Below are 25,600 nucleotides of genomic sequence, written 5' to 3' on the forward strand. Positions count from 1 at the left end.
CAGCTCAAGGCTAGCGCTCTACCACTTGAGCCACAGCGCCACTTCTGGCTTTTTTCTTTTTGCTTATATGGTGCTGAGGAATCGAACCCAGGGCCTCAGGCTTGTAAGGCAAGCGCTCTACCACTGAGCCACCTTCCCAGCCACCTCTGTCATCTTTTTGTTTATTGGTGATTGTTTTAATGATTGTCAGGACATCTGGAATTATGGAATACACAGCATTTTTCTCTTGGTTTGTCACTTTTGGGGGGAGGGGCTGTCTTTCAATGTCTCTGTTTTCCTTCTACATGGTACGTATGTACTCACATCTGTATTGGGTTTCTCCTTTCTCACACCACCCTCTGGGCTGCTTCTATATAGGCTGACTTTCTTGGCATTTTGAGGTCTTACACAGATTCTAGCTCTGTTTCCTCAGGGATTCCTAAAGACCTTCTTTGTTCTTAGGATGGGAGAAGCCTGGAGCCTGCTGTTAGGCAAGATGCAGTGTTTCCAGTTCAGTCCCGAATTGCACAGGCTCCCCCTACTGATTACTTGGAGAAGCACACTTTTATTTTATATTTCCTTACATATTGATTTGCCACTTAAGGAAATGACAAGATCTGACTGAAAAACATGTGACTAATCCTATCTTTGGAGTTCAAGGCTGTCTCAAGTTCTCCCTACCTCATCATGCCAGCCAGCTGCCTGCCAGTCCAGACTCACATTAACTGTTAACTGATGCATTTCTGAGACACTGATGCACATCTAATTTATAATTAGATTTTAATTTAATGCTCTAGAAGATACCGAAATTAAAACAAAGTACAAATTCTAATAGCTCCTTTCCTGGGCATTTACATGTGCCATTTACTGAGATAAGCACTTTACATGAAGGTCTTACTCCATCATCACAATAAGGGAAGTTACAATTTCTCTGTAATGGTGATTAAACTCAGGACCTCAAGCTTGCTAAGCCAGCTTTCTACAACTTGAGCACCAACAATAAATTTTTTAGTGTGGATGTACATTTTATCTATGGCCAGCCCCATCCAACTGGCAAATGGCAGTATGTGTATGAGAATTGAAGTCTTATGATTGCTTAGCCTCTTAGTAGCAGAACCAGAGTACCTTCAGAATAATTCTATTGCAAAGATATTTGTACTGAGACTCCACTTCAGAAATACAAAAATAAATAAATAAATAAATTTAGGGGCCAAACTCAGAAATTTGAAGTGTGAATTTGAAGTGTGTGTTTGTGTGTGTGTGTTTGTGTGTGTGTGTGTGTGTGTGTGTGTGTGTGTGTTGCTGGGGATAAAACCCAGGCCCTGTCCTTCCAAGAATTTATTCCTTTGTGTGTGTGTGTGTGCTGGTACTAGGGCTTGAACTCAGGGCTTTGAACACTGTCCCTTAGTTTTTTCACTCAGGGCTGGCATTCTTCCACTTGAGTCATAGTTCCACTTTTAGCTTTTTAATTGCAGATTAGAACCTCATAGACTTTCCTACCCAGGCTGGCTTCAAACTGTGATCCTCAGAATCTCAGTCTCCTGAGTAGCTAGGATTACAAGCGTGAGCCACTGGCTCACAGAATTAGTGCTTTTTTAGCAAGCACTATCATCCTCAAACCCCACCATTTCCCATGAGTTCCTTTGCACTCAATTTTGAGAGTACTTTTGCTTACATCCAACTTATAAATGTAGGTGCCTATATTCAACTATCTTAAGGTTTTTATATCCCTAATTCAGTCTTCATCCCTTGGTATCTGCAAGGGATGGGTTCCAGAACACTCCTCTTTCTGGATCTCAGGTACCTTATATAAAATGGCATAGCATTTGCATAGAACCAACACACATCCTCCGAAAGATGCCAATCATCTTGAGATTACTTCTAATGTGTAATACAAGGTAGGTGCTATACAAATTGTTCTTTTTCTGTATTATTTAGGGAGTAATGACAGGGAAAGATGTCTGTACATGTTTGGGACAGATACAATTTTATTCCTAATGTTTTTGGCCCATACTTAGTTAAACCCTTAGATGTAGAACCTCAAATATAGTAGGGACAACTGTAAACTCTTTACACTCATCCAATCATCCATCTATTAAACTCTTGGACAAACATTTGTCTAAGAGTCTGTCCTGGCAAACAGAGACAGAAGATGAAATAGGTGCAGCCTCAGCCCTTCAGAAGTGTCTGCTCCCCTGACCAGACTGACAAGTAAACATACACTACGGTGCTGGACTGAACAGCGAGATAGGGCTTTGTTCCAAAGACAGAGGGGGCAGGGCGAGGAACAGTCAGGTACAAATTCCTGCAGATTAGAGTCTAGAGTTTTGTTTTCTTACCAAGGGAGGAAACATAATAATAGAAATTCCAGTGGGGGGAGGGGGGGCTGGGAAGGTGGCTCAGCGGTAGAGCACTTGCCTTGCATGCCTGAGGCCCTGGGTTCAATTCCTCAGCACCACATAAGCAAAAAGAAAAAAGCCGGAAGTGGCACTGTGGCTCAAGTGGTAGAGTGCTAGCCTTGAGCTGAAGAGCTGAGGGACAGCGCCCAGGCCCAGAGTTCAGGCCCACAACCGGAACCAAAAAAAAAAAAAAAAAGAAAGAAAGAAATTCCAGCTGGTAATTGAATGTGTAAGGAGTGAATTCAGTGAAAGGGACAATAAGATCATCTGGCTCTGAAGCCAGACATCCTGATTACACTCAAATTCCCTTCCTCACTGGCTGCATGATGGTGGTCATAAAACCAATCCTTTCCATACCTCAGTTTTGCCTTCTGTGAAATGGGATTTTAAAATGTTACTTGCTTTCTTTGTTGGGTATTCAGGTTATCTATATAAAGCACCTGTCATAAGCAAGGCTCCAGTGGCTCACATCTGTAATCCTAGATACTCAGGAGGCTGAGATCCGAGAATCACAATTCAAAGCCAGCCTTGGCAAGAAAGTCAATCATGGGGCTTGCACTCTGGGCCTGGGCGCTGTCTCTCAGCTCTTCAGCACAAGGATAGCACTCTATCACTTGAGCCACGGTGCCACTTCCAGTTTTCTGGTAGTTAATTGGAGATAAGAGTCTCACGGACTTTCCTGCTGGGGCTGGCTTTGAACCATGATCCTCAGATCTCAGCCTCCTGAGTAGCTAGGATTACAGGCGTGAGCCACCAGCGCCACCTTTTTTTTTTTTTTTTTCCGTTCCTGGGGCTTGTACTCAGGGCTGGGCTCTGTCCCTGAGCCTCTCTGTGTTCAAGTCTAGCACTCTACTACTTGAGTCACCGTGCCACTTATGGATTTTTTTTTTTTCAGTTTATGTGGTACTGAGGAATTGAACACAGGGCTTCTTGGATGCTAGACAAGTACTCTACCATTAAACTACATTTCCAGCCTATGAGACTCTTACCTACAATTAACCACCAGAAAATTGGAACTGGAGCTGTGGCTCAAAGTGGTAGAGCACTAGCCTTGAACACAAGCTCAGGGACAGTGCCCAGGCCCTAAGTTCAAGCCCCAGGACTGGCATCAAAAATAAATAGATAAATAATAAAATACCTAACACAGCTTCTGAGATTTCATTAGTCTTCAATAAAGGGTAACATCAACAACTTTTTTTCTCTGGCAAGTCTTCCCTAGGATTTATTTTATTTTATTTATTTATTTATTTATTTTGGTCCAGTCGTGGGGCCTGAACTCTGGGCCTAGGTGCTGTCCCTCAGCTCTTCAGCTCAAGGCTAGCGCTCTACCACTTGAGCCACAGCGCCACTTCCGGCTTTTTTCTTTTTGCTTATGTGGTGCTGAGGAATCGAACCCAGGGCCTCAGGCATGCAAGGCAAGCGCTCTACCACTGAGCCACCTTCCCAGCCCCTTCCCTAGGATTTATAAGTATGTTGTTATACCATATTATAAAATGTATTTCATATTATATAACATATTATTTATCACATATACAGTATTTAATGATACATAATACTTATTATTATATGATGTATATGTTATATATATATGTTATATATTTATTGTTATGTTTATATCATATATATTGTAAATAGCTCCATCTTTGACCCCCATATCCTCCTCTACCTACTTACACAATAAGTGTCATAAGTGTTTCTTATGACAACTATGAGAGAATTCTCCAAATTCCCCATTTAGCCTCCCCTACCCCTGAACTTTCTCCATGGAACCTGCTTTCCTCAAGGTCACTGATAAACTCCACCAGGCAGTTCCCATGTACAGTTCTCTATCTTCTCATGCCACATTGTATTTCTTTCTTTCTTTCTTTTTTTAACTCTTCAGTAATTGAGGAGACTGAAGCCAGAGCCTTGCCTATGCTAGTCAAGCTACGCTGAACTCCACCCCAAGCCCTCTACAGCAAGATTTCTCATCCTTTTAAATGACTGTTGTGGAGAGCTGCTGTCCTGTGCATTATGGTAGGGCCGCTGAGGAGCATCTCTGGCTTGCCACCAGGTACCAGCAGCACCTTCCCCTCATGACCACTCTGGTAATAGGGAGAGGGAAGTGACCCTGCTCTGCTTTCCCATCATTTCCCAGCATACCGAGAATAAGCAAAGTCTTTAGAGTGGTGTGGGGCTGGTGATCCACCAAACCCTGATACCATCAGTGCCAGCAATGCATTTGGCATCTCTGATATTCACTTGGGAGAAATCATGAACATTCTGGCTTGGGTGAAAGTCACTTTTGTCCTAATTGCTGTATAGACCAGCCCCAAGGATCTATCCACTGCTCTCTAGGCTTTCTTTTGGCTGAGTCCTCATGGCTGGTTCTCACACACGAAGACACGAAGACTGGGTTTTTCTAGAAGAGATGGTGAGAGAGGGATAAAATCACTCAGTTGAAAACCTCTTTACAGCTACTTTTTTTTTCAGTCGTGGGGCCTGAACTCTGGGGCTGGGAACTGTACCTCAGCTCTTCAGCTCAAGGCTAGTGCTCTACCCTTGAGCCACAATGACACCTCTGGTTTTTTCTGCTTATGTGGTGCTGAGGAGTCGAACCCAGGGCTTCATGCATGCAAGGCAAGCACTCTACCACTGAGCCACCTTCCCAATCCACAGCTATCATTCTACAGTCCCATGGATTATCATCTCTTACTTGAAATTCTTGAGATAGGGTCTTACTAATTTGCTAATTTTCTTGCTCAGGCTGCCAGGGAACTTTAATCTTTCTATCTCAGCTTCCCAAATAGTTGGGATGACAGACATGAACCACCACACCAGGTCTGTTCTTTGAGATAAGGTCTTTTTTATTTTTTGCCTTGGTGGGCCTTAAACTACAACTCCCACTTCTGCCTGCCAAGAAGCTGGATGACAGATGTCAGTCATTATGACTAGGGCCCTCAGGTGATTCTTTTTTTTTTTTTTTTTGGTTGGTCATAGGGCTTGAACTCTGGGCCTGGGTGCTGTTCCTCAGATCAAGGCGAGCGCTCTACCACTTGAGCCACAGCGCCACTTCCGGTTTCCTGGTGGTTAATTTGAGATAGTCTCATGGACTTTCCTTGCCCGGGCTAACCTTGAACCAGGATCCTCAGATCTCAGCCTCTTGAGTAGCTAGGATTACAGGCATGAGCCACGGGCACCCAGCCTCAGGTTCCAACATTTAAAAAACATGTATGGAGTGGGAAGGTGACTCAGTGCTAGAGTGCTTGCCTTGCATGTATGAGGCCCTGGGTTCTATTCCTCAGCACCACATAAGCAGAAAAAAAAATCTGAAAGTGGCGCTATGGCTCAAGTGGTAGAGCACTAGCCTTGAGCTGAAGAGCTGAGGCATAGTGCTGAGGCCCAGAGTTCAGCCCCATGACCGAAAAAAAATTAAAAAATAAAATAAAAATAATTTTATTTTTATGAGTCCTGGAACTTGAACTCTGAGCCTGGATACTAAACTCCTTTGCTAAAGGCTTAGCACTCTACCACTTAAGCCACAGCTCTACTTCTAGTTTTTTCTATGATTAATTGGAGATGAGTCTCACTGACTTTCCTGTCCCTGCTGGCTTTGAACCACAAACCTCAGATCTCAGCCTCCTGAGTAGCTAGGATTACAGGCATGAACCACTTGTCCTCTGCAAAAGTTCAACTTTTTTTTGGGGGGGGGGGTGTGTCATGGGGCTTGGGCTTGGGCACTGTCCCTCAGCTCTTCAGCTCAAGGCGAGCGCTCTACCACTTAAGCCACAGAGTTCCAAGTTTTTAAACAAATTTATAGCCCAGGGAGCACAGTCTTCTCCAAGTGGCTTATTTCTGGGGTGGAAACAGACCTACTTGGCTCCCAATCTAGAAGAAATGATAGGGGTTGGAGATGTTGGTAGAGTGTTAGCCGATGAGTGAAAGCATCAGGTAACAAGTTTGAGTCCTGGTCTTGGACCTAAAAAAAAAAAAAAAAAAGACACTATAGCAGGTATAAGCCCCCTTCCAGAATACCACATGGACATACCTACTGACAGAGTTATAGTTTATTGCCAGCCTGAGCTGACAAGGCTACCTCTCCCACCAGAGAGGGAAAAATGGCGCCTGTCCTTTGTTCAGGGTCAAATTTATATTTAGGGGGGCTAGGGGAGGGAAGATGGGAAGTCTTCTGATGGTACATAGCTGGGGAGGGGTTTTCTAATGGCAACAGTTAACAGTTAGGCCTCATTCCCTGATGCAGCTGGGGCTAGGAGTAAAACACAACTCTGGGAAGTAAAGTGGGAGGAATGGCCAGGGCTGAAGGCCAGCTTCAGTTAGGCCTGGCCAGATCGACTGGCTTTGAGGGAGGAGTTGAGGACCTGAGATGGAGGGCATGCTAACCCCAGGGACAGCTTAACTGACACTGTACCTCTCCTGCTCTGCCCTCCTGTCTGGAGATAAGCTGGCTGATCTCACTCAGGGAAATTGCACTGGTCTTTGAAGCAGCTACGTTGCAGAGGTTTTCACCTGCCCACTTCAAAGCCTCTCTCTTCCAAGGGACATTTTACAATGCCTAGATACTTGTATTTGACATAGATGGGGTAGGGAGTTCTAACAGGTAGAGGCCTGGGCTACTGCTAAGCTTCCTACAATGCATAGGAAAATAATTAGCCGGATGCTGGTGGCTCATGCCTATGATCCTAGCTAGTCCAGAGGTTGCGATCTAAGGATGGCCAGCCTAGGCATGAAAGTGTGAGATTCAGCTTCAGTAAACAATTCGAAAAAGCTGGAAGTAGAGCTCTGCTTCAAGGGCTAGAGCACTAACCTCGAACAAAGGAAGCTCAGGGACAGTGCCCTGAGTTCAAGCCCCAGAATGGGGTGGGGGGAGAGGGGCCCCCTGGGGGAGACCACCCTGGCTTCTCTGAGACAACGTATAAAATACCTACTGAGATAAAGACTTGTTAAGAAAAAAGTTAACAGTCGGGCGCCAGTGGCTCACCCTTGTAATCCTAGCTACTCAGGAGACTGAGATCTGAGGCTCATGGTTCAAGGCCAGCCCGGGCAAGAAAAGTCAAGGAGACTATCTCCAATTAACCACCAGGAAACCGGAAGTGGCGCTGTAGCTCAAGTGGTAGAGCGCTCGCCTTGAGCTGAAGAGCTGAGGGACAGGCCCAGAGTTCAAGCCCCACTACCGACCAAAAAGAAAAAGAAAGAGTTACATTTCTGGTGTACAGGCTGTCAAAGCGGGAGGGATGCGGGGGAGAGGGGGACCTTCCGTGTCCAGAGGGGACTCTCTAGCCGTCGGGCCAGCCGAAGCAACCCTGCACACTCGTTGGTATTTTCCGAGTAGCCTGCGCTTCCGGGAGCGGCCTCTCTATCCGGCCGTCTCAGTGGTCGCCGCAGCCCCGCCCCTCCCGGCTGCCCGAGCCCCGCGGACTCTGCCCAGCGCCGCCGCGCCGCTGTGGGGCTCCTGAGTCGGTCGGATCCCGGGTCATGGCGGTCCCGGGGCCCGCGCCCGGAGCTGGCGCTAGGTGAGCAGAGCAGCTGGGGAGGAGGGCCGGGGTGGCGCAGGGCGTCCCGCTTGGGACGGTGGGGAAGGGGCTCCTCTGCTGCTGGTCCCCGTGACGTCTGACGGGAAGGATCGTCCCCCCTCGGCCGGTCCCGAGCCCCCGCGTCGGCTGCCGTCCCCTCCCTTCACCTCCCCAAGGCCTTTTGGTTTGTTGGCTGGTGTCAGCCCTCACAGTGCACGCTGTGGTTCTTCTCGGGTCCTGGCACCACGTGGGGCCCTCTTGTGCCACCTCTCCCTCTTCATTCCGATCCTCAATACCATTTCATCCCTGGGACAACCCAGATCACTCTGGGTCTAGTATTTTCACAAGTCACCTTGCATAAATTGTGTCACCTTAAGTATATATAGCGGTTTTAAATTTGTATAAGTCATACGCTGTGATTTTTTTTTTAAAGACTTAAAAAAACTTAGTTTTTGAGCTCATCCAGCCTCAGTTTTCACTTGTTAGTGCACATTTCCCTAGTGATGGGTCCCTAGATTGCTTCTAGTATCTTAACCACTACAAAGTCTACTGAGATCAAATATCCAGGTGGATATCAGTGATTTAGGTGATCCACCCCAGGGTAGAAGGCTAGGTCCTGGAAACTTTGATTAGGTTATTATTATTAATTATTATTTGGTAGATTGTGGGGCTTGAACTCGGCCTGGGCATTGTCCCTGAGATTTTAAATTCAAGGCTAGCATTCTACCACTTTGCCATAGCACCACTTCCGATTTTTTTCTGGTGGATAATTGGAGATAAGAGTCTCAAGGACTTTCCTGCCAGGGCTGGCTTTGGATTCTCAGATCACAGTCTCCTGAGTAGCTAGGATTCCAGACATAAGTCAGTGCCCCGCTTAATTTTGGTAGGTCACCCCAGATTATACTCCTCAACAGCAGGATGATAGGTCCCTGTTTTCCCATAGCCTCTCATGATTTGGTATTGTTTAGTTTTTTTCTCATGTCTGTCAATGTCATGGGTGTAAGATGCTACCCATTGTGTTCATTTGAATACATTTACTAGGCCTATGGGTTTCCCCTCCTGGGGATGTCTGTTTATATCCTTCACTTTTCTGTGTATTTCCTGAATTTCTGACTTCTATGCTTTGGGTTTTTTTCATCCTTAATTGGTTTTTACTTATTGGTTTTTACCGCCCCCCACCCCCACCCCTTTCGTAGTGTTTGAACTCTGAGCATGGGCTCTGTCCTTGCACTCTTCAGCTCAAGGTGAGCACTCTATCACTTGAGCCACAGCACCACTTCCAGTTTTCTAGTGGTTTATTGGAGATAAGAGTCTCACAGGGCTGGGATGTAGCTCAGTGGCAAAGCACTTGCCTAGCAAGTGCAACGTCCTGGGTTCGATCCCCAGTACCAAAAAAAAAAAAGAGTCTCACAGACTTTCCTGCCTGGGCTGGCTTTGAACTGTGAGTCTCAGATCTCAGCCTCCTGAGTAGCTAGGATTACAGTTGTGAGCTCTACAGATGCTTTCTCTATCTTTTTAAACTAAAATCTATTGTAATGTACTAAGCAAAAAGAGTTTATTCTAATTAAGTGAACTCTAACAGTTTTCTCCTTTACAGTTTGTGGGTTTGGTCTCTTATTGAGGAATGCCTTCCCATTTTAAGGCCATTAAGTCATCTTTAAATGTTTTTCTACATTTCTTTCTGTTACTTTTTTTTTTTTTTGCCAGTCATGGGGCTTGAACTCTGGGCCTGGGCACTGTCCTTCAGCTCTTCAGCTCAAGGCAAGTACTCTACCACTTGAGCCACAGTGCCACTTCTGGTTTTCTGATACTTTATTGGAAATAAGAGACTCACGGACTTTCCTGCCCATGCTGGCTTTGAACTGGGATCCTCAGATCTCAGCCTCCTGAGTAGCTAGGATTACAGGCATGAGCCACTGCTACCCAGCTACTGTCACATTTTGCCGTGAGATCTAGTCCTGGTCTGTCATTGTCAGTATTTATAAACCATTCTTTCTTCAAAGCCTGGCCCCTCTCCAGACCAATGTGGATAAGCTGGGTCACTGTTGTCTAGTACTTAACTGTTCTCTGGGGCTTCTCTCTACTTCCTGACTTTTCTTCAGGCCTAGGTTAGATCTGCAATTTCTCCAGCGGTTCCTGAGAATACAGAAGGTTTTGTTTCCTTCCTGGTCATCACAGAATGTCTTGATGTTCCTGACTCTCTTGTTTGTGACTCTACTGGGTGAGTGCCTAAGTTGGGGCTTGGTGGGGCATAGGGGAAAGCACTAGTTTGGAGTCCCCTTCTCTCTGAGATAGGAGAGACAGGAACTCAGGAAGCCCTTACCTTTTATTCCATCAATGATTTCTGACTCCTCCCTCCCTACAGAACAACTGGTGATATACCAGGTTGGCGTGATCCCCAGTCAGTACTATGGGGTCCTGGGAAACAAAGACTTGGATGGGTTTAAGGCACTGACATTCCTGGCTGTTGTGTTCATCGTTCTCAACTCCACAGTAAGGGCTTCCTTTTTCTCTGTGTCTCTTCCTTATCTGGTGTGAGTGGAATAAATGACTGTTGGAACTTGGTCTTCAGGAAGCAAGAACCAGGCTTTCGTGGGTGTTCCTTCCTTTTCCAAGGAATTGGGATGGTGACCCTGGACATCAGAACTTTGAGCAGGGCATTGATCTTGCTATTGGCCCACTTGGGATAGATTTCTCATGTATTTCAAACTCTAAGGACTAGGCTGCACGATTCTGGCTTCATTTCGCAGAAATGGATACTGTCCCTTCGCTTCCTAGAACTCTTGCTTCTGGGAGCTTAGAATAGGCTAAAACCAGGATTGACATGTAATTGCAACCCCTCTGTACAGTATTTTCACAATAAAAAACTTATTTAAAAATAAATAAAACCAGGATTGACAGCCAGAGCTGCTGCTGTTCCTCTGGCAGCTGAGGCTGTAACTCAATTTAGCATTGTGTTACACCTCCAGCTTTCAACATCTGCTGCTCTCTTGCTGAATGACCTCTTTTCTTTACCCTTTGTTGAGTTGGCTAAATCCTGCATATTGTTTTCAAGAGTCTTCCTTGTCCACTCTTTCAGGTCTTCAACTCTCTGCTGCACATTTCCTCCACCTAACTCAATCCTATTTTGTACTTGCATCTGTTGTCTATCTCCTGACACTCATTTTCATTGTCTGCTCCTTAGCTAGACTGTTATTTAAGTGCCTAGGAAAGAGGTTGCTTCAGAAATGGCAGATTGTGAGGCTGGGAAGGTGGCTCAGTGGTAGAGTGCTTGCCTTGCATGCATGAGGCCCTGGGCTCGATTCCTCAGTACCACATAAGCAGAAAAAGACAGAAGTGGCGTTGTGGCTCAAGTAGTAGAGCACTAGCCTTGAGCTGAAGAGCTGAGGGGCAGCGCCCAGGCCCAGAGTTCAGGCCCCACAACCGGCAAAAAAAAAAAAAAAAAAAAAAGGAAGATTGTGAGTTAGGGCTCTGCTAGAACCCAGCCTAATGTCTCTCAGGCTGGACTAGCTGTTTTCTAGAGAACCACTTCTTGTCATACTGTTGCTACTTTTGGTGGACTTTCAGTCAGTGAGCCCTAAATATATAGCGCCCTTTTCCAGGCTTGGGAGACAGAGGAGTAAAAACATAAATGAGGGGGGCTGGGAAGGTGGCTCAGTGGTGGAGTGCTTGCTTTGCATGCATGAGGCCCTGGGTTTGATTCCTCAGTACCACATAAAGAGAAAACGTCAGAAGTGGCACTGTGGCTCAAGTGGTAGAGTGCTAGCCTTGAGCTGAAGAGCTTAGGGACAGCACCCAGACCCAGAGTTCAAGCCCCACAACTTACCAAAAAAAAAAAAAAAACTATAAATGAAGGGCTGGGAATGTGGCTTAGTGGTAGAGTGCTTGTCTACCAGGCTTGAAACCCTGGGTTTGATTCCTCAATGCCACGTAAAAAAAAAAAAAAGCCAGAAATAACGCTATGACTCAAGAGGTAGAGTGCTAGCCTTGAGCAAAAGAAGCTCAGGGACAGTGCCTATGCCCTGAGTTCAGGTCCCAATACTGGCAAATAAAAACAAAAAACACCCCATACATGAAACACATGATAGGCTCCCCCCTTCTCTGTATTCAGTTAAGACCTATGATACAGGTGCTGGGAAGGTGGCTCAGTGGTAGAGCGCTTGTCTTGCATGCATGAGGCCCTCGGGTTTGATTCCTCAGTACCACATAAGCAGAAAAAGCTGGAAGTGGGGCTGAGGCTCAAGCAGTAGAGTGCTAATCTACAGCTGAAGAGCTGAGGGACAGTGCCCAGGCCCAGAGTTCAGGCCCCATAACCAAAAAAAAAAAAAAAAAAGACCTATGATACAAAAAGAGGCAAAGCTTTTGCCTTTAGTAAGCCTTTCAGGTTTTTGTAAAGATAAACACAAAAAAAAAATGGGGAAGGGAAATCCTGTGATTTGAAGCTTTCGTTAAGAGAGAAAAGTGCTGAGTGATCAGAATAGGCTAGGCTGAGTCAGCAGAGACATCTGTCAGCCTTGAGCTTTGACCTGAGACTTACAGGAAGCTTCTCTCTCCTCCCTTCCCCTTGCCTCCTGTGCTGCACAGCTGAAGAGTTTTGACCAGTTCACCTGCAACCTGCTGTATGTGAGCTGGAGGAAGGACCTCACTGAGCACCTGCACCGCCTCTACTTTCGGGCCCGTGTGTACTACACCCTCAATGTGCTTCAGGATGGCATCGATAACCCGTAGGCACCCTCATGCCTGACCCCTGTGTGCCCCATTCACCTAGCTTAGCCCCAGAGAGTCCTGGCCTCAGATTCCACGGAGGTCATCTCTAGTAGGCCAGTGTTATTGCCAAGCCATGGGAGAAGGGTGCTCCAAGAAAATCTCTAGAGAGGCTGTGTGCCTGAGAGTAGAAAGCAGAAAAGAAGAAGCCAGGAACCAGGCATAGTTGCACATGTTTGTAATCCCAGCATTCGGGAGGCTGGGGCAGGAGGATCACAAATTTGAGCCATCTGTGTGTGTCTGTGTGTGCGCGTGCACACATACATATGCACATGCATGCACACACCAATACTAGAGCTTTAACTCAGAGCCTGGGCACTGTCCCTTAGTTTTTTCTACTATGGCTCTACCAGTTGAGCCATACTTTTACTTCTGGCTTTTTTCTGGGTAATTGAAAATAAGAGTCTCTGAGCTCAGGAGGCTGAGATTGAGGATTGAGGTTCAAAGCCAGCCCGGGCAAGAAAGTTCGTGAGACTGTTATCTCCAATTAACTACCAGAAAACTGGAAGTGGCACTGTGGCTCAAGTGGTAGAATGCTCACCTTGAGCTGAAGAGCTGAGGGCGCCTAGTCCTGGAGTTCAAGCCCCATGACCAAACAAAAAAAAAAAAAGTCTCAGATTTGTCTGCCTGGTTGGGTTTGAACCTTGATCCTCAGATCTCAGCCTTCTGAGTAGCTAGGAGTACAGGCATGAGCCACCGATGCCTGGCTGAAAGGAAGCTCTTCGACCTTCAAGTGTCCCTTTGGTTCTATACAGAACTGACTTAAGCCACAAGTACTGGGTCTTTTGATTCCACCTTTTCTGGGGGATGAGTGAGGCATCATAAGAAGCAGCTGTCTGGAGTTTTGTGTAGAGGTCCTAAAGATGACTTTTCTAAATCCTATGTTCCCATCGAGAAAATGTGTGAGTTCTGACTATTATCATCCTGGAGCCCAGCTAACTGGGCCCAACTGCTCCGTGTTGTTGGCTGCAGGGATCAGCGTATCAGCCAGGATGTGGAGCGATTCTGCCGGCAGCTCAGCAGCATGGCGAGCAAACTGATTGTCTCCCCCTTTACACTCGTCTATTACACATACCAGTGCTTCCAAAGGTGCAGCCTCTCCCCTCCTGGGCTTCCTCCTCCTCCTCCTCCCTGGCCTCATGTCCCCCTAAGTCTCTCAGGGTCCTGGAGAGGCTGGTCTTTCTCCCCTACCTGTACTCCAGGGCATCACCTCCACATGGAAGCCCCATGGAGCTGCTGAGACTGAGCAGGGACTGGAGGCAGGGGGCTGGGCTGAAGTCCATGGTGCTGTGTGGCACTCCATGCCATCCCTCGCCCTCTCTGTCACTCTGTCCCTCAGCACAGGCTGGCTTGGGCCGGTGAGCATCTTCGGGTATTTCATCCTGGGAACCATGGTGAACAAAACCCTGATGGGACCTATCGTGGCGAAGCTGGTGCAGCAAGAGAAGCTGGAGGGGGATTTTAGGTGTGTCTCTTTTGCTAAGGCTAACAGGTGTGGTCCAGGGTAAGACTTCCTTAGTTTGCATCCAAGAAGTACCAGTTTCTAGCTGAGTGATCTTGTGCAAAGCCTTTCACCTCTCCAAGTTGAAAGTGTTTTCCTTTCTAAAGTGGATGCTGTGGTTGCCTACTGAGAGAATTGAGGAACATTGAGAACAATGTCTCATTGGCCATCACCAACATCATGGTCCCTGGGCTTTCTCACATGCTTCTCTAACCACCCTTTCTCTTGGGCCTGGCAGCTCCCCTTAGCATCTTTCTTCAGGCTGGGGCTTAGGAAGGAGGTGTGGGGGAAGGAGGTGCTAGAGGTAGGAGCACAGAAAGTAGAGGGCAACCCCGACTTTGCACAGGCCCTGAGACTTCCAGTCCATGGAAAGTTCAGTGGAAGCAGCCATAGTGTTGAGGTGGAACTGGGTTCCACATTGTTGGGGTGAGAGGTGTTGGTCTTGATCCAGGTCTCCCCGTTGTCAGTACACATTCCTCTTTGGTCTGCCCAGGTTCAAGCACATGCAGATTCGGGTGAACGCTGAGCCTGCTGCTTTCTACAGGTGAGTGTGGCAGAGATAGTCCTCTACTATGAAAAGATAAGTCTGCAGGCCTCTTGCTACCGTGGAGCTTTTACTGAGCATTCTCATGCTTGGCTGCAACTCTCCTTGTCCTCACTGTCATCATCTGCCTTGTCCTTAGGTCTAGAGATTGCTTCTGAAGCTGGTAGCCTTGTGCAGTAGACAGCTTTAGTCTTAGTGGCCTAATATGAAGTATAAAATAACCAGAGAATAAAATGAGTAGAGTAGGTGCTGCTTCAACCTGATGACTATAAGGCATCACCTCTTGCTGTTTTCCTGAATGAAGTAGTTTTCTTGCCAGTGCCCAATACACATGGCTGGTCCTTTGTAGCATGGGAAGGAATGGGAGCCCCTCTGAAAATCATTCTCCCCCACAAGTGCCTGCTCCCGTGTCTGGTGTCCTGGTGTTCAGGCACTCAGCAGTGTTGTGGTCTTCCTTTCCTCCCGGGCAGGCTCCTGTGCTCTGCCATGTGGGAGGCTTCCAAGACCAATATTTGGTTTATGTTTAAGCAGTTGGTCTAGATAACTGTGTACTGGTGGCTTACGCCTGTAATCTTAGCTACTCAGAAGGCTGAGATCTGAGGATTAAGGTTGAAAGCCAGCTTGGGCAGAAAAGTCTGTGAGATTCATGTCTCCAGTTAACCACCAAAAAGCCAGTGGCTCAAGTGGTAGAGTACCAGCCTTGAGTGAAGAAGTCAAACAAAAGCATGAGCTCCCAAGTTTAAACTCCACAACTAGTACAAAAAGAAAAAAAAAAAAGGAGGGGGGCGCTTTTCCTTGTATCACCCGTTCTTAGGGTGGATGGAATAGCCCAAGGTCCTTTCTCCTTTGTCAGTCTCTACCACAACTTGCAGTGGTAGTGAGGTAGGTAGGGCTGGGCTGCTGGTGACAGCACATGTGGATTCTGCAGCTTCTCATTTAGTTCTGGGGAAGGCAGATTCGTTTTTAGAGTTCCAGATAAGTTCTTTGTAGCTTCTGAAAATGTGGATCAATCTGAAATGGTCCCCTTTACTCCCTGTACCTTTTCGGCCTGGAATTTCTGCCTGTCCTTGAAGCCCCATATCTTCTCTGAGTTTTCCCAAACTTCCCTCAAGGTTGGGTTTGTTTGTTATCTTAGCCACACGTGACACTCCATTGTCCAGGCAAAGCGTGTGGTGTGGCTTTCTGTCCCCTGGCCCAGGAGCTCCTCAAGGAGGAGGGCTCTTGTCCACCTCTCCACTTCACTCGCTGACTGGTCCTGAGCCTTGACTGTGCCATTTTATTTGGTCATTAACAGCAGCTCTTAGTTATTGAGTGCCCCTCATGTCTTGTATTTTGCATTCAGAAACTTTTTTTTTTTTTTTTTGGTCAGCCCTGGGGCTTGAACTATGGGCCTGCGCTGTCCCTCAGCTCTTCAGCTCAAGGCAAGCGCTCTACCACTTGAGCCACAGCGCCACTTTTAATTTTTGGGTAGTTAATTGGAGATAAAAGTCTCATGAACTTTGCTGCCTGGTCTGGCTTTGAACGGGGATCCTCAGATCTCAGCCTCCTGAGTAGCTAGGATTACAGGCATGAGCCACTGGCACCCAGCTGCATTCAGAATCTTGTGTGTGTGTGTGTGTGTGTGGGGGGGTGAGTCTTGAACTCTGGGCCTGGGTGCTGTCCCTGAGCTCTTCAGCTCAAGACTAGCACTCTACCACTTGAGCCACAGCACCACTTCCTGCTTTTTCTGTTTATGTAGTGCTGAGGAATCGAACTCAAGGCCTCATGCATGTGAGGCAAGCACTCTACCACTGAGCCACCTTCCCAGCCCCAGAAACTCTTTAATTCTTATTTTTTCCTAACATAATATTTTATCCTAACAAATGAGAGAAGGTAAGGCAAAGGCTTTATACAGCCTGCCCATGTCACCTATGAAGAAACTAGAGTCTGGATTCGAACCGGGTCTGGCTAAGTCTAGAGTTGTTTTCTGATAAGATCACAAGGAATACAAAAAAGGGATGATGGGTGATAGTGACAGGAGGGTTCTAAGACCAAGATACTTGGATGGGCTGGGCGCCTAATGGAGGCTGTGAGGGAGTTTTAGGGTGCCCCAGCCTGGCTCAGCTCCCCAGGCCTGTGGACATCCCAGCCTTTCCTGTTAGAGCCGGGCATGTGGAACACATGAGGACAGACCGCAGGCTGCAGAGACTCCTTCAGACCCAGAGGGAGCTGATGTCCAAGGAGCTCTGGCTGTACAGTAGGCAGAGGGGCCCCGGGAGTTGGGAACCATGGATCGGGTTGCTTGCTTCCTTCCCACACCTCCCTACTTTCTGCCTGCCCAGATGAGCCAGAGAAACCACTGCCTTTGCCAGGGCTGTCCTCAAAATGAGGACATAGGGGAAGTATAACCCTGCTTGGCCTCTTGCTCTCCATCCTGAGGGCCGAGTTCCCTACAGAGCCCATAGGCGTCTCCTGGGCCTCATGCAGTCTGTCTGTTCTACAGTTGGTGTCAACACCTTTGACTATCTGGGCAGCATCCTGAGTTACGTTGTCATCGCAATCCCCATCTTCAGTGGGGTCTATGGAGACCTGAGCCCCACAGAGCTTAGCACGCTGGTCAGCAAGGTGAGAGTCTCTCCTGGCGACCCCTCATGCTGTCCCCACCACCCTTGTGCCCAGTGACTGAGGTTTTGGAGTTGAAGCCCATACTGACTGCCCTCCATCCTATCCAGAATGCCTTTGTGTGCATGTACCTCATCAACTGCTTCACCCGCCTCATCGACCTCTCCACCACATTCTCAGATGTGGCTGGTTACACGCACCGGTGAGGCTCCGCCCCTGCGGCTGCTTCCTGAGCAGCGTGAGTTGTTGGAAGAAGAAGCTGAATGGGGAACAGTGCTAGCAGGTGGGAGGTAGGAAGGAGTGTCACCTTCATCAGGAGCCCCAGACCGTGCCTCAGGTTCTCACTTCTTACCAGGATCGGGGAGCTTCAGGAGGCCCTGCTGGACATGTCTCAGAAGTCACAGGACTGCGAGACCCTGAGAGAGACCGAGTGGGGCTTGGACAAGTGAGTACTGGGCTGCATGTAACACAGGAATCCAGACTGAATGACAAGTCTGGTGGCGTTCCTCTGGGAGATGGCCCTTGCAGCTGGGTAGCAGACCCATGGGGAATGAATAAAAGTAGTGGCCATCTTATGCTAAGCATAAGTGTCTCTGTTGCCATCTCTATGGCACCCATTGCTCTGATTTATATTCTACCCCAGGTGATGGAAACAGAGGGCACACACCTGCCTCATCACCAAACAAAAGCCTAAGCTAGGCATGGTGTCACATACCTGTAATCCCAGTGCTCTGGAGTCTGAGGAAGGTGGCTCAGTGGTAGAGCGCTTGCCTTGCATGCATGAGGCCCTGGGTTCGATTCCCCAGCACCACATAAGCAAAAAGAAAAAAGCCGGAAGTGGCGCTGTGGATCAAGCGGTAGAGCACTAGCCTTGAGCTGAAGAGCTGAGGGACAGCGCCCAGGCCCAGAGTTCAGGCCCCACAACCAGACCTCCCCCCCCCCCCAAAAAAAAAAGAGGAATTAGTGAAACCTTTCTTCTCTGTGCTTTGAGGATTAGATCTCAGTCCTTGAAAAGTACTTGGACAGTGGCCACATGGTAAGCTTTCAAAAATGGAAACAGTCTGAATTCCAGAGCCTATGCTCAACTCTCTCTTCTTAGTAACAAGTGCTTAAATAGTTGCCCTGTTGAAAATGCCACCAGAGGCCGGGGGGATGGTGCAGGAAACTGGGGTTGCATGGAGTCAAGCATCCATGGAGAACCAAGAGCTCCAGAGCTGTCGAATATTAACCACTTCCATCTTACTATGATTATCCTAGTCACCTGTGCCACCTGGAAAACCCACCAACCCTAGAATTAGAAGAGTCAGCTCAGCAACCCTGGGCAAGTTACTCAACTACTTGACTGGATTTCCTCATCTGGGGAGAATTTTTTCTTTTTTGGGGGGGGGGGGGTCTGGTCATGGGGCCTGAACTCTGGGCCTGGGCGCTGTCCCTCAGCTTTTCAGCTCAAGGCTAGCGCTCTACCACTTGAGCGACAGCGCCACTTCCGGCTTTTTTTGCTTTTTGCTTATGTGGTGCTGAGGAATCAAACCCAGGGCCTCATGCATGCAAGGCAAGCACTCTACCACTGAGCCACCTTCCCAGCTCGAATTTTTTCTATTTATAAACATTGAAAATGATAAAGATCATTCATTGATGAGTCCCAGAGTAAGGTGTCCATGTCCTTCCTGTGTCAGTGGGCTCAGGCTATGTGGCTCAAACACAGAAATTATTTTTCACAGTCTGGATGTTAGAAGCACATGGTCAAGTTATGGGCAGGTTGATTTTCCTAGAGGCTTCTCTCCTTGGCTTGCAGATGGCTACCTTCTTCCTTGACCTCATGCTCTGTCCCTGAGGTCCATCCTACCAGCATCGTCTTAACATTGCATCATCATCATCATCATTATTTTTTATTTATTTATTTTTTTTGTCAGTCATGGGGCTTGAACTCTGGGCTTAGGCGCTGTTCCTCAGCTCTTCAGCTCAAGGCAAGTGCTCTACCGCTTGAGCCACAGCACCACTTCTGGTTTTCTGGTGGTTTATTGGAGATAAGAGTCTCACAGACTTTCCTTGCCCAGGCTGGCTTTGAACCAAGATCCTCAGATCTCAGCCTAGAATTACAAGCATGAGCCACCAGCTCCCGGCTTATTATCATTATTCTTATTGTCATTATTTCTTGGGTATGTGCTGGCACTAGGATTTGAAATCAGGGCCTGGGCACTGTCCCTTAGCTTTTTCACTCAAGGCTGGTGCTCTATCACTTAAGCCACAGCTCCACTTCCAGCTTTTTTGATGGCTAATTGGAGAAAAGAGTTTCATGGACTTTACTGACCAGGCTGGCTTGGACCCCAGCCAGATCCTCAGATCTCAGCTTCCCGAGTAGTTGTCATTACAGGTGTTTGCCTCTGGTGCCTGGCTAACAGTACTCCTCTAAAGACCTTGGGTCCACATGTGATTGTACGGTGAGGTTTCCAGGCATGGAATGTCAGCATACAGACTGGGGGAGAGGGACAGTTGGGCTCTAAAACTCCCAGTGCAGATGATTTCTCCAGGCCACTGCTCACACTGCCCACCCTCCCTTCTCTGCCCCAGGGCCTGCGGATGGCCAGCAGCTGAGCCAGCAGACACAGCTTTTCTCCTTGAGCGAGTCTCCATCTGTGCCCCCTCCTCTGACAAGCCCCTAGTCAAGGACCTCAGCCTGAAGATCTGTGAGGGGCAGAGCCTACTCATCATGGGCAACACGGGCACTGGCAAGACTTCCTTGCTGCGGGTTCTGGGCGGCCTGTGGGACAGCACGAAGGGTGAGAGCTAGATCCTCCCTGCCTGTGGCCCAGCCAGCCTTGCCAGGGGTGGGTGGGTAATGTGAACTCTGGCCTTTCTTGGCCCAGGAAAGAGGATGAGAGGCAGAGGGGAGAGGCAGTTACATTCTCTGTGAGGTCTCAGAATGGAGCTTGTGTGGGCTTTGCAGGCTCTGTGCAGATGCTGACCGACTTTGGGCCCCACGGGGTGCTGTTCCTGCCTCAGAAGCCCTTCTTCACTGATGGGACGCTTCGGGAGCAGGTCAGTGGTACAGGGCTCAGTTCTCCTTTCTCACCTCTGCGCACCCCCCACCCCCCACCTTGGCCCCCTAGCAGTGTGACAGGCCTCAGGCCCTAGGGGGGTAGGGGTAATGAAGTGGCCGTGCCTGGGACGCCTGGGTTTAAGACCATTGTATGCTACATTCATGGATCATAGTCATGGACATATGACGATGGAACCATGGGCCATTGGAGAGGAGCCTGCTTCTTTGGGCAGTGTCTGAGGGGGAGGAAGCTGTGTACACCTGTCTCAGCCTTCTAGACCAGTTTGGATTTTGTTTTCAGGTGATATATCCCCTGAAGGAGATCTACCCTGACTCAGGTGAGCTGGGACTCCTCAGGTCATGACATCTCAATTGTCCTTGCTCTGCCAGCCTGTGGCCTCACCTGTGCCTGTGGAAGAGGCTCCAGCCAGGCTGCTTGCTTCATATCGGGTCTCCTCTGTTAATTGTTTACTGTTTGGGGGACTGACCTATGATCCATTTGTTCTGACTTCCCTCCCTGAATAGAGACACTTATTGGAGGAAGGGAAATGATTGGTTTTTGGTATGTATGTGTGTATCTGTCATTCACCTGTCCATCTGTCTGTCCTGGAGCTTGAACTCAGGTCCTGGGCACTCTCCCTTAGCTTGTTTTGATCAAGGCTGATCTCAGCCACTTGAGCCATATACCCACTTCTCACTTTTTGCTGGATAATTGGATACAAGGGTCTCACACACTTTTCTGCCCAGGCTGCTTCAAGCTGTGTCCTCAGATCTTAGCCTCCTGAGTAGCTGGGATTGCAAGTGAGAGCTACTGGTGGCTTCTTTTACTAACTTCCCTGTTATTTACGCCTACCTGTCAGCCATCCCAGCATACTGGTATACCTAGCCTGCCATCATGTCCAAATCTATTCCAGCCAGCCAGAAGAACTGATGGGCTGAAGAAGCCTCTGTTTTTCAGGTTCTGCTGATGATGAGAGGATCATGAGGTTCTTGGAGCTGGCAGGCCTGGTAAGTGGGACAGAGCCCCTGAAGACCCAGCCCACAGTGAGGTACTGGCCCAACAGCAAGGCCCTGCCATCTCTGGATCCAGGACAGGGGCAAAGAATGGGAGTACAAATTGACAGGGAGGCAGACACAGGAAAGAAGCGAATTTAAAACAAAACTGACTGGATTAGAAGTGTGGCTCACTGTTACAGTGCTTGCTTAGCATGCATAGAGCCCTGGGTTTGATTCCTCAGTATCACATAAACAGAAAAAGCCGGAAGTGGCACTGTGGCTCAACTGGTAGAGTACTAGCCTTGAGCAAAAGAAGCTCAGGGACAGTGCCCAGGCCCTGAGTTCAAGCCCTAGGACTCGCAAACAAACAAAAAGACACACACACACACGCACGCACGCACGCATGCACGCACGCACCCATCCTGACTGAACCAGTCTGCTTTTTCTGTCATGGTGTGATAGTCTCAGCACTGTAGTTGGCAGCCCCACCTTGGTGCACTGCGATAGTGAGAAGCACTTACATTGTGGAGACTGGATGGCAGGAAGCAGCAATGCGCATTGTCATGGACCTCTTGCCCTCTGGGTCTGTTACAGTCCAGCTTGGTGGCAAGGACAGAGGGTCTGGACCAGCAGGTGGATTGGAACTGGTAAGAAGGGAGTTGGAGGTTCTCCAACCAGCTCCCCCCACGACAGCCATCGGTGCAGGGATCCCGTGAAGGGGTAGAATGGCTCCTGATGGCCAGATGTTTGGCTAGGCCATCTTGTGTGCCTTAGGAATGGAGTTTGGCGTGGATAGCAGAGCTTTGATGAGAAGGCACCTCTGTCCTGGCCCCTGCAGGAAACAGCTCCCTGCCCAAACCCATTCGCTGTCACCTCCTTTCAGGGTTCTCTCGTTTCCTTTCCTAGGTATGATGTCCTGTCTCCAGGGGAGATGCAGAGGCTTTCCTTTGCACGGCTCTTCTACCTGCAGCCAAAGTATGCAGGTGAGGTCTGCCCCACAGACACATACCAGGTACAGCAGTGTGTGTTCACAGCACGTAGGCATTTCTGGGTATGTCTGAGCATCTCTGTGCCCTCCTCCTGTAAAGAACAGTGCCTCACAGTTCAGGGCAGACCTAGGGGTGTCACACCATTTCATAAGCTTCTTGCAAAGGCACAGCTGGAGTGGGGAGCAAGCCTTAGTTGAAGGACTATGATTGTAGCTCCTCAGGCTCTGTCATCAAATGAGTGGCCGTGCCTGGCTGCAGGGTAGCAGGTGTGGGCTCTTCCCGGGACACATCTTTGGGGAGCTACCTGAATTTCACAGACCCAGGGAGCTGTGGCACTTAGTAACTAGGAAGCTGAGAATCTTGGGCTGGTGCTCAAAGGTACATTTCCAGATAGAGCTGGACTCTCAGCTCCCTTGGCCCAGGTTCTTATAAGTCAGAGCAGCAGTAGCCTCTTCTGGGGCCCAGGTTGAGGGTGATTGTGGTGGTAGGACAGCAACAACTGTTGGGATCAAGGGCAGGACCTTGATTTTATCCCTTCCCTCAGTGCTGGATGAAGCTACCAGCGCCCTGACCGAGGAGGTGGAGAGTGAGCTCTACCGAATCGGCCAGCAGCTAGGAATGACATTCATCAGCGTGGGACATCGACCCAACCTGGAGAAGGTACAAGGATGGCCTGAGGAGGGAGAAGAGCCTAAAGTCTAGGCCTTTCCAGAGCCAGAGGCCCCTTTCCCTGAGGAGAGGGTGGCAGAGGAGGCAGGGAAGCCTCCTGATCCCTGTGTGGTGGTCTCTCATAGTTTCATTCCTGGGTTCTGAAACTCTATGGAGGAGGAAGATGGGAACTGACTAGAATCAAAGTGGAATGAAGTCAAAGGCATGGATGGACACCAGAGGAGAGCTAAACTCTGGGCAGACCAGCAGCCCCCCAGGGGAGACCAGGAAGAGCCCCAGGTTTGCCTCATGGGTCCTGTGCTGGAGCCCTGGCAGCAGCTGGCTCAGCCCAGGGGTGGCCCTACGGGGAACACGGGAGTCTGTCTCCACAGGGCTGCTTCTGTGGCACCAGCGAGGGCCTCTGCTGGAAGTGCCGATTGCTTACAAATGAATTCAGATCATGATGGCTGAGAAATACCTGAGTGTACCCAGTGTAAGACATGAGGGGTCAAGGCGGGAAGGGTCATGGACCTGGAGTGAAGACAGCCAGTTAAATTTTATGATGATAGATTTTTAACTTTATAAGTAACTGACCATTTAAATTTTGTAACTTTTTTTAGAAAGAAAAGTTAAACATTAAAAGTGGTTTTTTGCAACTTTTGCTCCTTATTTTCTCTACTATGGCGTTACCTCCCCTTTTCTCCTGTATATAGCCCAGGCCCATCTCAACCCTTGATCCTTCTTGGATCCTTCTGTCTCAGCTTCCTTAGCGTTGGGATTACAGGCATTTGCCACCATGTCCAGCACTGTGGAGAGGAGAGCTGCCTTTCACTGCCCTGGGACCTAATACAGTTTTACACTCTGTACATGTCTCCCCTTCCATGAATCAGTACTGGATCCAGTAACCTGTAGGGCCCCTTGTGTCTGTCTTTCTTTCTTCCTTCCTTCCTTCTCCTCCTTCCTTCCTTTCCTTTCCTTTCCTCCCTCCTTCCCTCCCTCCCTCCTTTCTCCTTCTCCTTCCTTCCTTTCCTCCCTCCCTCCCTCCCTCCCTCCCTCACTTCCTTCCTTCCTTCCTTCCTTCCTTCCTTCCTTCCTTCTTTCCTTCCTTCCTTCCTTCCTTCCTTCCTTCTTTCCTTTATTATTTCTTTCATTTATTTGCCATGCTGGGGTTGGAACTCAGGGTTTTGCACTTGCTAAGCAGGTGCTTTACCACTTGAGTTATGACCCTGTCCTCTGGTTGCTATCTTAACACAGCTGAAAATCCTCTTCCCTATACCAGCTAAAAGATTTGGACTTTGCAAAAAATAATCTGTATTAAGGAAGAACAACTATAAATTAAGTGACTGTGGTTCATATCTATAATCCCTGTACTCTGGAGACTGAAGCAGAAGGATTAGGAGATTGAGGCCAGCATGGGCCATGTAGCAAGACCATGTCTCCAAAATTAAATGGGAAAACCCCAGAAATCACAAAAGCATGAAGTAGGTTTTTGAGCCCAGAGTCCTTATTCTAAAACAGCGTTCTCAAATTATAGTTGTCTGTATCACTTTCATGATTTTTGCTAGATTTCTACACTGCTTAAACTGGATTTACCTAATATTAAAAGCAAAACACAACAAACAACAACAAAAACGGCTAACTCAGACACAGTGTTTGCCTGTAGTCCCAGCTACCCGGAAAGCTGAAGGATCAGGTGAGTCCAGCCAACTGAATCTAGGAAGCCTGGGCCAGAAAACAGAAACTATAACATAAATTAACATTTTTTTATTAAAAAAAAATATGTTTGAGGGCTGGGAAGGTGACTCAGTGGTAGAGCACTTGCCTTGCATGCATGAGGCCCTGGGTTTGATTCCTCAGCACCACATAAGCAAGAAGAAAAAAACCGGAAGTGGCGCTGTGGCTCAAGTGGTAGAGTGCTAGCCTTGAGCTGAAGAGCTGAGGGACAGTTCCCAGGCCCAGAGTTCAGCCCCCACGACCGGACCCCCCCCCCCCAAAAAATATATATATATATATGTTTGAGAGTTGGGGATTGAATCTAGGGCCTTGTGCATGCTCTACTCTGCTACTGAGCTACATCCTAGCCCTTGGTATTTTGAAGCAATGTCTTACTTTGTAGTCTAGCTGGTCTCAGATCTTGCTCTCAATGCTGGAATTAGAGGTGTGAACCACCATTCCTGGTTTGATTGGATGTGTGTGTGCATGTGCGCACCAGTTCTGGGGCTTGAACACAGGGCATAGATATTCTCCCTCAGGGCTAGCATGCTATCACTTGAGCCACAGCTCCACTTCCACATTTTTTGGAGATTAATTGGAAATAAGAGTCTCATGGACTTTCTTACCCAATCTAGCTTTGAACTGCAATCCTGAGATCTAAGCCTCCTGAGCTAGGATTATAGAGGTGAGCCACCAACACCCAGTGGCTCAAGCCTGTAATCCAATTACTCAAGAGGCTGAGATTTGAGGATTGTGGGTCAAAGCCACTTTTGGCAGGAAAGTCCTTGAAACTGTGTGTGTGTGTGTGTGTGTGTGTGTGTGTGTGTGTGTGTGTGTACCTGAGTGTGTGTGTGTGTGTGTGTGTGTGTGTGTGTGTGTGTGTGTGTGTGTGTACCTGAACTCTGGGCCTGGGTGC

At 48.3% G+C, this 25,600-nt stretch overlaps 1 protein-coding gene across 2 annotated transcripts; it reads left to right on the forward strand.

Annotated features, from left to right (window-relative positions):
- Positions 1 to 7,753: 7,753 nt before the first annotated feature.
- On the forward strand, positions 7,754 to 23,588 carry Abcd4 (ATP binding cassette subfamily D member 4). Of its 2 annotated transcripts, XM_042692715.1 has the most exons (19): positions 7,755 to 7,888; positions 9,991 to 10,109; positions 10,254 to 10,381; positions 12,473 to 12,612; positions 13,625 to 13,741; positions 13,992 to 14,117; positions 14,647 to 14,697; positions 16,839 to 16,933; positions 17,180 to 17,301; positions 17,409 to 17,500; positions 17,654 to 17,743; positions 19,870 to 20,078; positions 20,246 to 20,337; positions 20,640 to 20,676; positions 21,297 to 21,346; positions 21,929 to 21,981; positions 22,241 to 22,317; positions 22,868 to 22,983; positions 23,118 to 23,588. In XM_042692715.1, exons 1-19 carry the CDS (start codon positions 7,851 to 7,853, stop codon positions 23,184 to 23,186), a joined length of 1,821 nt encoding a protein of 606 aa, XP_042548649.1. In that variant the 5' UTR covers positions 7,755 to 7,850; the 3' UTR covers positions 23,187 to 23,588. The 2 variants fall into 2 exon arrangements, with proteins under 2 accessions (XP_042548650.1, XP_042548649.1); XM_042692716.1 differs by lacking the exon at positions 23,118 to 23,588 and having other exon boundaries at positions 7,754 to 7,888; positions 22,241 to 22,346; positions 22,868 to 22,977.
- The last annotated feature ends 2,012 nt before the right edge of the window (positions 23,589 to 25,600 follow it).

Source organism: Dipodomys spectabilis, unplaced genomic scaffold (genome assembly GCF_019054845.1).
Source record: "Dipodomys spectabilis isolate Male_0828 unplaced genomic scaffold, ASM1905484v1 ptg000157l, whole genome shotgun sequence".
NCBI classification, from domain to species: Eukaryota; Metazoa; Chordata; class Mammalia; order Rodentia; family Heteromyidae; genus Dipodomys; species Dipodomys spectabilis.

Bases quoted from the DNA above. Each gene is read 5' to 3' on its own strand.
- Abcd4 (XM_042692715.1), top strand. From the start codon at position 7,851: ATGGCGGTCCCGGGGCCCGCGCCCGGAGCTGGCGCTAG. The intron at 17,302-17,408 runs GTGAGAGTCTCT...CATCCTATCCAG, and splicing joins TTAGCACGCTGGTCAGCAAG to AATGCCTTTGTGTGCATGTA. The intron at 17,744-19,869 runs GTGAGTACTGGG...TCTCTGCCCCAG, and splicing joins ACCGAGTGGGGCTTGGACAA to GGCCTGCGGATGGCCAGCAG.